Genomic DNA, 11,769 nt, shown 5'->3' on the forward strand with positions numbered 1-11,769 from the left:
TTCTTCTGCCACTTCCTTTGTGGGGTCCTTATTCTGCCACTTCTTTCATGGGGTCCTTCTTCTGCCACTTCTTTCATGGGGTCCTTCTTCTGCCACTTCTTTTGTGGGGTCCTCCTTGTGCCACTTCTTTTGTGGGGTCCTCCCTCTGCCACTTCTTTCATGGGGTCTTTCTTCAGCCACTTCTTTTGTGGGGTCTTCCCTCTGCCACTTCTTTCATGGGGTCCTTCGTCTGCCACTTCTTTCATGGGGTCCTTCTTCTGCCACTTCTTTTGTGGGGTCCTCCTTCTGCCACTTCTTTTGTGGGGTCTTCCCTCTGCCACTTCTTTCATGGGGTCCTTCTTCTGCCACTTCTTTCCTTAGGGTCCTTCTTCTGCCACTTCTTTTGTGGGGTCCTCCCTCTGCCACTTCTTTCATGGGGTCCTTCGTCTGCCACTTCTTTTGTGTGGCCCTTCTTCTGCCACTTCTTTTGTGGGGTCCTCCTTCTGCCACTTCTTTTGTGGGGCCTCCCTCTGCCACTTCTTTCATTTGGTCCTTCTTCTGCCACTGCTTTGTGGGGTCTTCTCTCTGCCACTTCTTTCCTTAGGGTCCTTCTTCTGCCACTTCTTTTGTGGGGTCTTCCCTCTGCCACTTCTTTCATGGGGTCCTTCTTCTGCCACTTCTTTTGTGGGGTCCTCCCTCTGCCACTTCTTTCATGGGGTCCTCCATCTGCCACTTATTTTGTAGGGTCCCCCCTCTTGCACTTTTTCCCTGCTGTCCTCTCTTTGCACGCCTTCCCTGGACTCCCCCTTGACACACCTTCCCATTCAGTACTTTGTGTGGTAGTGGTGAGTGTGTGTGCTGGTGCATGTACTGCACATGTTTGTTGTGTCAGGCTTTGTGATACTACTTCACCGTGCAGGGCTGCACTGTTGTTACCTCTGCTCAACCTGTCATTTGTGTGTGGGGTTTGCGCTTTACCTGTACAGTGTGTGTCACACCTGTATTGTCTCTGCCTGTGCTCTGTCTGTTGTGACTGTGTGTGGGTGGTAGATGCTTCATGTGTGTGATGTGCATTCCTCCTGCTCTTCCTATGTGAGGGAAGCTTTCACTGCAGCTGTCTGTACCTTGACTTTTCTTTGTAAGGGAAGCTCTCACTGCAGTTGTCAGACTTATACATGTTGTCGTTGGCCTGGCGGTGTGGTACTTACAAGTAGATTCCTTTGGCCACGGAGGTAGCACAGCGAGTTAAGTGCTTGCTGCCATGATCTGTAGGTATTAACCAATACAGATTTCTTGACATTAAACAGCACATCTCCCTGATTTACCCTTCCTTTTTTGTTCATTTAAGGTGTACGTTACTTTATATGGAGTTACCTTAAGGTGAAAGACCATCAAAATATTTCCAGAATAGTTTGTTCTTTTTAGCCACGCCTTTGACCTCGCCCCATGCTGATTGACCCCGCCCCCGCTGCACTCAGCATCCAGTTTCCATACATTTATGGATGTACTTCAACCACTGCAAGTTGGTGTTTTTTCCTATGGATGGTGTGTATCAGTGCCCTGGGCAGGCCTACAGTGTGGCAGACCGAGGCCAGTGACACACTCCTGAAACTAATGGCAGGGGATGCCAGGTGGGCGTGACTTGTGCTCCACCGGCAAGACTAGTCAAGGGCTGCAACCCTCTGCCCTGACTTGCTTCTGGTTGGATTGAAGGACTCTCACTCCCATGCTCTGTGCAAGAGTCAGGGTGAGACCCCCAAAAGACCATCTGGGTCAAAGGCGTCAAATCATTGACGTAAATCGTGAGCTGTGTACCCCGGGGCGACTTACAACACTCCTGGCCATGTGTGCCATGAAGGAGCTCAAACAGTGGCATGATGTCTCACCTTGATTACTAGGGTCTACATGGATCCACATATATGTTCACAGAAGGAACATAAGAAAGGTGGGTCTCCACAGCCATAGGTCTAGGGTTAGGAGAGGGAACATGAGTGCTCCCAGAGGAGGGGCAGGTGGCCGGGAATGGACAAGGTAGGAGTAACCCACATAAACATGAGGGTTGGGCATTCATGGCCATTCTGAAAACCTTTGCCACCCAATTGTACCATTTAAATTTACTCATGAAGACAAAGACACAGGGACTGTGGAAATTGGGAGTATGTTCTCTGAACACCCCCATATTCAGTGCAGATGCAGGAGAGGGCGCCCCTTCAGTAGGAATGGTATGTACCAGGTGGAGAAAAATGACAAATGGCCTACAATCTGTGACACTGCCCTTCACTCACAGTCCTGAGAGAAGCTGCTGCAGCCCTGTACGGTTACATCACTTCCTGTGGTTGAGTGTGCAGAGTACCAAGACTAATGACGTGGCAGATTAGAAGTGGAAAGTCCAACACACCCTCCTTCCTATGCAAGGGGTCTTTGTTGTGCTGGAGATAAGGAGGCCCCAGGCCCCGCCTACCGACCTCCTGAAAGACCCATGACGTCAGCGTCAGAACCGGAAGTGGCCAGGACTCCAGCTGAGGGGCGGACAGGCAGTCTGATGGGCTTTGTCCTCTGGTTTCTCATGGTTTCCAGTGTCCAGGGCTTTCTTGGAAATGGTCACTTGTGCAATCCGAGCTGCTCGATACTAAATAAATCTGATAATTGCAGCTTCCAGAGTTTCCACGTTTCCATGGCGGGGCGGGGGCTGCGCGCGAGGCAGCCCCGGGGTGGAGTATAAAGGGAGCGGGCGGTGGGGTCCATCCACTGCTGGCTCCGGTCTTCACAACCCACCTTGAGGAAGAGGCAAGCATGAGGGCCCCGCTGCTGATCACCGCCCTGCTGGGCCTGGCCTTGGCCTCCAAAGAGACACCGGAGGGGTCAGGTAGGTCACCTGCATTTACAGCACAAGTTTAGAGAATTGATTCATAACAATAATGGGGCCGATTATTATTATTCGCAGAACTATTCTGAGACAAAATCCTAGACGTACTACTTTTGATATTCACAGAATACATTTAGGAGTAGTAAAGGTAGGATTTCGTCTTAAATTATGATTTTGCCTTAAATTAGGATTTTGTCTTAAATTAAATTTAAGTTTGTCTTAAGTTTTGGTCTTAAGACAAAATCCTAATTTAAGGCAAACACCTAATTTAAGACATAATCCTAATTTTACTACTACTGAATGCCTTCTCAAAAGTAGTCAGTTTAGGATTTTGTCTCAGATGAGTTCGGTGAATTGGCCCCTAGAGCTCTCGTCTCTAACCACGGATAGGAAATGTAGTTAGAGGGGGTAAAACAGCGCTTGAAGAAAGAGGTGGAGAAGGAGGCAGATATTAGAGACGAGGGCGCGAGTGGCGATACACGAAAGAGAGGGGAAAGGATCCCTGGGCACTGACTGAGGGAATGAATACACATTGCTAGAGCACTGAAGCTAAATAGTTAGCCTCTAGGCACTTGCATTGGAGGGATTGAGGGGGTGATTTACAAGCATTTTGCTCTAGGCTTGCGTCAGAAAAGTGACGCAAACCAACACAAAAAGTTTTTTTTATCACTTACTTTCTAGCACATAATTTGTTTTGCACTGGAAATTGAATCAAAAATAATGCAAAGAAGCGCGCAAAGCACGCGTAAAAAGTAGGAAAAGTTTTTGAATTTGTCTAGGTACAGAGGCTTGTTTATGATAGGCCTACGCCTCCTGAGCGTCATGTTTTTTTGACACTCCACAGCGCAAGCCTCTCAATTATATCTATGAGGTGACGTAAAGCCGCTCTGCGTGCCTTTGGATGGCCTGATAGATATGGAGTAAGAGAAAGCAGCAAAAGTTGCTTCAAGGAGCTGTTCCATGTATGTTGTGGTGGGTGTTCCCGCGCAACACCCATGGACTGTGACGCTGCCCCAGATTTACTTAATCACGTAAACATGGAGCAGCGCCAAAACCTTACGCCTCCCAGAGCGGGAGTAACAATGAAAAATTATTTTATTTCGCCTTGTTTTTTTCCTCTTTCCATGTGCGCTGCATTCTGCAGCGCACATACGAAGAGTAAAACGCCTCTCGGGACTGCCTGCAATTACCTACGCTGGCGCTATTGCAAATTATTTGCAGAGTTTGAGAACCAGATCAACTTTGTTAAAGCTCCAGACACTGGAGAGCACAGGATACAGGGGAAGCACAGGGTACTGGAGAGCGTAGGGTACAGTGGAAGTGCAGGGTGTAGGAGAGCACAGGATACAGGGGAAGCACAGGGTACTGGAGAGCGTAGGGTACAGTGGAAGTGCAGGGTGCAGGAGAGCACAGGATAGAGGGGAAGCGCCAGGTGTTGTAGAGTGCAGGATACCGGGGCAGCGGCGGGTGCTGGAGAGCACAGGATAAGGAAGAAGTGTCAGGTGCAGAAGAGCAGAGTATACAAGGAAAGCACAGGGTGATGGAGAGCATAAGATACAGGGGAAGCACCTGGTGCTGGAGAGCAGAGGATACAGAGGAAGCTCATGGTGTTTGGAGCCCAGGATACAGGGGAAGCGCCAGGTGCTAGAGAGCACAGGATACAGGGGAAGCACAGGGTGCTAGAGAGCACAGGATACAGGGGAAGTGAACACAGGGAAAGTGTTGTATGCTGGAGAGCACAGGATACAGGGGAAGCGCCAGGTGCTAGAGAGCACAGGATACAGGGGAAGCACAGGGTGCTAGAGAGCACAGGATACAGGGGAAGTGAACACAGGGAAAGTGTTGTATGCTGGAGAGCACAGGATACAGGGGAAGCACAGGGTGCAATAGTAGATCACAGGATATATGAGTGCACCACCTGGAGAGATCAGTGTAGGGTGAAGGGCAGAGCATCACAGGGGAGAAACACAGGAAGCAGGTGGAGAACAGAAAGAGAGTGGAGAGAAGCGTAGCGAAGGGGAGAGCACCACATGGTGCAGAGGGGGGTCAGCCTGTGTGGGGGGGGCGAGGGCAGCCCGGGGTGCAGAGGGAGCAGCCTAGGGTGCACGGGGCAGCAGAAGAGGGTGCAAGGAGGGCACAAGTAGGAGAATGGTGGAGAAGTGCAGAGGTGAGGGTCTTAGGGTGCAGATGGAGACCCTAGGAGCAGTGAGAGAGCAGCACAGGAAGCAAGGTGTGGAGCATCTCTGGATGAGGGGAGTGCATCTTTAGGAGGGGGAAGCATTGCAGCTTACAGAGGGAGAGCAAGACAAGATGGAGGGCAGGGGGGGTCTCACTCCAGGGCCAGCTCCAGCACTGCAAACAGGGAGGGGCTCCCCTTCCACACTGCTGCCCCCAGAGTGCACTGGGGGAAAGAGGCCCACCAATGAACCAGTCAATCAATCAATCAATTAGAACATTTGTAAAGTGCACTACTCACCTGTGAGGGTCTCAAGGCACTGGGGGGGGGGGGGGATGTGGCTACTGCGTTTTCTTCTCTGACATACTTGAAAGCCTGAGGTAAGACATTGCTTGATTTACTCCTGTCCTTTCTTCACACAGGGTCTTCGGACGAGAGCAGCAGCCGCGAATCAGGAAAAGGCCCAGGGCCACACCCACCTCCCCCAGACAGCTTCGGTGGTAGACGACGGGGACCCCCAGAGGGGCCCGGTGGCCCCAAAGGTTGGTATTCCAGAGTACAAATCCAGAAGTGCAGAATTTAAATGTTGGGGGGAGGGGGGTCGACACAGATGTGGTTGCAGTGAATTTACTAAAATACGACCTACATTCCCGATATCAGTGGTGTTGGGCGTTCATGAAAACGCACAAATTAGTTGTGTGGCGAGAAGGCAAGATCAGTTTATTGTTGGTGTGTGTGGAACACGTCAAGTAGGGAAAGGTCTTCACTTCAAACACATTACATACATGAGTAGTCCCATCAATGTAGAAAAAATATTAAACTCTTAACATAAAAATTAAGGTATATCACAACTAGGGCTCCTGCTTTTAAGGTATTTTTTTTGTTGTTATTTCTGTCTCTATTTATCCATATTTATTTTTTGTTAATTTTATCTGTATTTATCCATATTTATTTAGGGTGTTGTGAAAAAATTAAGCTGAAATTAGTATATTTCCACATTTATTTAACTGATAAATTTGAACTCATGCTTGAATGTCTGCCAGGTTTCAGTGCTGTGACACCCGCAGATAATAACGCAGTGCACTTACATGAAAATGTGCACATTTCAGTATCAACCTTGTGCAAATCTACTGCTGTTAAAGCCTCTTTACTAAAAATGTCTTTCTTTTTAACCCCCTTATGTATTAATCCACACCTCTATTGGCCTGTCAGTCATGGCAGATAGTATTTAAGAATTACTCAAAAAGCAACCCAATTTCCATCTTTATCCACATTTAAAAATAAATACAGACAAGAAAATGAATGTTTTCTGTCTGTATCTGTAAAAATCAGTAAAAACGGAAAACAGGGAGGGTCCCCTTCCACACTGCTGCCCCCAGAGTGCATTGGTGGAAAGAGGCCCACCAATAAACCAGCCAACCTATCAGTCACTCAATCAGGACATTTGTAAAATGCACTACTCACCCATGAGGGTCTCAAGGCGCTAGAGGGGTGGGGGGGGGAGATGTGGCTACTGCTGGGCGTGGGGAGCGACCTGCTTAAATGCATTCTAGCCCTTTGTCTAGGCGTTTTCTTCTCTGACATACTTGAAAGCCTGAGGTAAGACATTGCTTGATTTACTCCTGTCCTTTCTTCACACAGGGTCTTCGGACGAGAGCAGCAGCCGCGAATCAGGAAAAGGCCCAGGGCCACGCCCACCTCCCCCAGACGGCTTCGGTGGTGGACGACGGGGACCCCCAGAGGGGCCCGGTGGCCCCAAAGGTTGGTATTCCAGAGTACAAATCCAGAAGTGCAGAGTTTAAATGTTGGGGGGAGGGGGGTCGACACAGATGTGGTTGCAGAGAATTTACTAAAATACGACCTACATTCCAGATATCAGTGGTGTTGGGCGTTCATGAAAACGCACAAATTAGTTGTGTGGCGATAAGGCAAGATCAGTTTATTGTTGGTGTGTGTGGAACACACCAAGTAGGGAAAGGTCTGCACTTCAAACACATTACATACATGAGTATTCCCATGAATGTAGAAAAAATATTAAACTCTTAACATAAAAATTAAGGTATATCACAACTAGGGCTCCTGCTTTGATGGTATTTATTTTTTTGTTATTTCCGTCTCTATCCATATTTAATTTTTGTTAATTTTATCTGTATTTATCCATATTTTTTTAGGGTATTGTGGAAAAATTAGGCTGAAATTAGTATATTTCCACATTTATTTAACTGATAAATTTGAACTTATGCTTGAGGGTCTGCCAGGTTCCAGTGCTGTGAACACCCGCAGATGATAACTCAGTGCACTTAAATGAAAATATGCACATTTTAGTATCAACCTTGTGCAAATCTACTGCTATTAAAGCCTCTTTACTAAAATGTCTTTCTTTCTAAACCCCTTATCTATTAATCCACACCTCTATTGGCCTGACAGTCATGGCAGATAATATTTAAGAATTACTCAAAAAGCAACCCAATTTCAATTTTTATCCACATTTAAAAATAAATACAGACAAGAAAATGAATGTTTTCTGTCTGTATTTATCTGTAAAAATCAGTAAAAACGGAAAACAGGGAGCCTTAATCACAACAAATGAAAGTTATTAGATTGAGCAATGATTGGACAAAAACGTAAACAAGTTCCTTCTCCCACCAGCCCAGAGTGAGGGTCGCATAATTTAGGGAAAAGGAGATGTTGAATTAAACAAAAATATTGTTGTTTGAAACATATTTCTAACGTGGACAATAACATTTGAGAGTTTTGGGAGTTCACCCACATTCCTCTGTTTCAAGAAATAGGTCCATGCCTGTAGGCCCACTGTGTGTTTTATGGAGGTGTAAAGTGACAATACAGCCATGATTACCAGATGAGAGCCAGGATTCCAGGTCGTATTAGCAAGTATCCTCAGGCAGTCTCCTGTATCTCTTATCTAGCATGTTAATCAATACATTATTTCACCATCATTATTTGTCCTTCAAAAGGGTGAAATTCCACTCCAGTCTAAGCAACAGTAGGGAAAGTGTTGGACTTCAGAGGGGTTACATTTAATATTCCCACTCCAAACAGAGCAAAAGTAAGGAAAGTGTTGGCCTTAGGAAGAGTAAAATTGACTAATCCTGCTCCAAACAGTGCAACAGTAGGTAAGGTGTTGGACTTCGGAGGGGTTAAAATTACTATTCCCACCCCAGAGTGTGCAACAGTAGGGAAAGTGTTGGACATTGGAGAGGTAAAGTTTTGTATTCACACTCCAGTCTGTGCAACAGAAGGGAATGCTTTGGACTTCTGAGGGATTAACTATTACCACTCGAAACAGCGCAACAGTAGGGAAAGTGTTGGACTTCGGAGGGGTTAATTTAACTACTCCTTCTGAAGTCTAAGCAATAGTAGGGAAAGTACTGCACTTCAAACTCATTACATATATGTGTAACCACATGTAGAAAAAAATATTTAAACTTGTAATATTAAAATTATTAATTATCATATATATATGCAAATGTATTACAAAACCAAAAACAATTAATCAATTTACATAATTACTATACAATAATTGTCGATTAATAAATAACTGCTATTTCTAAAATGTTCTATTGCAACTATTCTTTCACCCACAGTATACATTTTTCTTAATGATGCATTCTTATTGTTTGGATCACATTGTGTTGAGTTCATTATATGTTGTAGTTGTAGAAATCTTTTCCTTACGTACGGATTTGGTCATTATAGCCAGCCGAAACAGTAGACTTCTCCATTGTTTTCTATAATCCTTGATGTTTATTTCTCTATTTCTCTTTTTCCTTTTTCTTCTTCTTTCTTTTACTTTTGTTTATCTTTATTTCTTTATTTTTCTCTATCGTTGTTTTTTCATTATTATCATTGTTCATAAACTCACTATGTACATCTGTAAGTGCACAATATTTTATTTTTTATTGGTGCTCTATATTCATATTTGTTGTTTATTTTTTGATTGAGTTAATATTTTTGGTGTATTACTGTTGAGTTTTAGGCGCTGCCTAGAGGTAGCATTGTGCCAAGAGTGCAGTTTTGTGTATGCTTGCAAAGTATATTTTATTATTTTGTTGATGATGGAAAATTAATAAAATTATTTGTAATAAAATAAAAACTGCTATTCAAATATTATTTAATTACCTTCCCATCTTATACAGCTACAAACCTAGCAGCCCACATATAAAATATAACAAAAAAAGAATCTGTAATATAGATATTTAAAATTCAATTACAAAATTAATTGACAAATAATATTTGTTATATTATGCTACTTGGTTTCTTGGCACTAGGGTAACAGGGCAGTTACGCTACACAAGGTTTAGTCCTATGCTTGTCTAAAGAGCCATGTTTTTAGGAGTTGCCTGAATAATTGGGGTGGGTTGGATGTGAAGAAGAAGGGGATTCCATATGTGGGGGGCAAGTACAGATAATCTAGCGCCACCTATTTTCTTCTTATAGCATTTATTGATTGTTAGTAGATTCAAATGGCTGGACCTTAGGTTTCGACTAGGGGTGTATTTCTGAATTCTGGAGGATATAAAGGCTGGGCTTCTTCCACAGAGGGATTTGAACATAATACATCCAGTTTTGAAGATGGTCCTTCGTGCTATGGGAGCCAGGGTAGCTTTCTCATCAGCGGGTGACGTGGCGGTGCCCGGCCTGGCGGTCTGGTTCTCTGCTGTTTGTAGGCGTTGACTGAGGTCTGTTGGAACCCCAGGTGAAGGGAGTCTCCTGGTCTATATCAGAGATGACTTTGGGAATGATGACTTGGATAACTACTTCAGATGTAAGATATTTTCAGATTTTTCTAATTCTCCAGAATTGGGGGAAGCAGGAGGTGGTCACTGCTTCTAGCTGGGGTTTTATAGGGAGATCCTCAGCAATGAAGACCCCAAGGCTACAAGAGAGAGCGGCCTGGGGTACAAGGGGAGGAGAGCACAAGGGAGAGCGGCCCGGGGTACAAGGGGAGGAGAGCACAAGGGAGAGCAGCCCGGGGTACAAGGGGAGGAGAGCACAAGGGAGAGCAGCCCGAGGTACAAGGGGAGGAGAGCAAAAGGGAGAGCAGCCCGAGGTACAAGGGGAGGAGAGCACAAGGGAGAGCAGCCCGAGGTACAAGGGGAGGAGAGCAAAAGGGAGAGCAGCCCGAGGTACAAGGGGAGGAGAGCACAAGGGAGAGCAGCCCAGGGCACAAGGGGAGAGCAGCACAAGGGAGAGCAGCCCGGGGTACAAGGGGAGGAGAGCACAAGGGAGAGCATCCCAGAGTGCAGGGGGAGAACAACAGAGTTAGCACGGAGAAAGCAAAAAGTGAGCGTGAAGGGAGGGAGCACAGGCTGGCTGGGGGGCGGGGGTAGGGTGCAAGAGAGAGTAGCCTGGGAGGCAGGGGGAGAGCGTCTCCGGGTGTGGGAGAGGGCAGTGCATGCTGCAGGGGGCACAGTGTTTTAAACCGACTTAGACATCTCGTGGAGAGTGTGGGTGCTCTCCCTGTGGACACGCTGTCCATTTATAGCACTGCAGCTAAAGCGGGGGTATTATAGGGAGAGGGTCATGCAAGGTGGGGGAGGAGTCAGGATACAGGGGATACAGCACTGTACTCAGGGGGTCTTATTCTAGCCCCAGCCTCCGGCACCCGCAAGCAGGGATTGCCACACCTTCAGGGAATAGCTTCCACTGGTGGAGCAGGTGCAGTGGCACCGGGTCCCACATGTCCGAGGGGTCCACTGAACCCTGATTATTGCTGTATTTTACAATTCAAACAGTACTGAGAAGCCTCACTTCATTCCTTGCACCAGTGTCCGTGCACTCTGCCACTCCACTGTTCACCCTACAGTGCATGGTGCTGGCTCCACTGCTCACCCTACGGTGCATGGTGCTGGCTCCACTGCTCACCCTACAGTGCATGGTGCCGGCTCCACTGCTCACCCTACAGTGCATGGTGCTGGCTCCACTGTTCACCCTACAGTGCATGGTGCTGGCTCCACTGCTCACCCTACAGTGCGTGGTGCTGGCTCCACTGCTCACCCTACAGTGCATGGTGCTGGCTCCAGTGTGAGCATTTGAAAAGAAGCAATCAGACCTGCCACTTTATTTGAAGCAGAAAACCCCTCACTCCAGGCTTTTTCTTCTCGAAAATAAATGCCAAATTATTTTTGTAAAATATTCAAATACTGTTGACTTTAGAAGCCTTTTCTTCTCACAGGTCCTTTCAAAGAAGGCGGTGGCCACGAGCGACCCATGGACGGACCAATGAGAAACAGGGGCCCTGGTATGAACCACGATGAAGGCGACATGGGGGGAAGACCAGGCAAGGGCCCAGAGCCAGAGTTTATTCCCCCAAAGTTCTTCGGCGGTGAACGAGGGGGTCCGCCCCAGAGGCCGGCTGGGCCAGGTCCAGACCCCAGAAGACCCAACCCAGAAGGAACCAGACCAAGACACTAGCGCATGGTGAGAAGACACAAGGACACTGGGGATGAGAATTCATGGAGAGTGTCTGTGTGCACATGTGTGTGTGGTGTGTCTTTGTTTGTGAGTCCACCTTGTGTTTTCCTACACAATCCAGTTAATTCTAGGACCGGTCCACATCTTTCCAGCATTATTCAGATTGGCTCAGTCCCATTCTCAGAGATCACATGAATGCTACTGTTAATGTGTCAGCTCAGCGGAGAAGTGTGGCTCAATGGTTAGAGCGGCAGACCCTGATGCAGAGGTCTGGCCTGGGACCAGGGTTCAATTCCCGCCTCGGCGGGTCTTG

At 46.8% G+C, this 11,769-nt stretch overlaps 1 protein-coding gene across 1 annotated transcript; it reads left to right on the forward strand.

Moving 5' to 3' along the window:
* Positions 1-2,772: 2,772 nt before the first annotated feature.
* LOC144769977 (uncharacterized) lies at positions 2,773-11,456 on the forward strand. Its single transcript, XM_078654171.1, has 3 exons — positions 2,773-2,845; positions 6,663-6,782; positions 11,218-11,456. Exons 1-3 carry the CDS (start codon positions 2,773-2,775, stop codon positions 11,454-11,456), a joined length of 432 nt encoding a protein of 143 aa, XP_078510297.1.
* The last annotated feature ends 313 nt before the right edge of the window (positions 11,457-11,769 follow it).

The sequence above is a fragment of the Lissotriton helveticus genome, chromosome 7, assembly GCF_964261635.1.
Source record: "Lissotriton helveticus chromosome 7, aLisHel1.1, whole genome shotgun sequence".
Taxonomy (NCBI): Eukaryota; Metazoa; Chordata; class Amphibia; order Caudata; family Salamandridae; genus Lissotriton; species Lissotriton helveticus.

Excerpts from the sequence above, each read along its gene's own strand:
- LOC144769977 (XM_078654171.1), top strand. The coding sequence starts at position 2,773 with ATGAGGGCCCCGCTGCTGATCACCGCCCTGCTGGGCCTGGCCTTGGCC. Across the intron at positions 2,846-6,662 it reads AGAGACACCGGAGGGGTCAG|GGTCTTCGGACGAGAGCAGC; the intron begins GTAGGTCACCTG and ends TTCTTCACACAG. Across the intron at positions 6,783-11,217 it reads GGGGCCCGGTGGCCCCAAAG|GTCCTTTCAAAGAAGGCGGT; the intron begins GTTGGTATTCCA and ends TTCTTCTCACAG.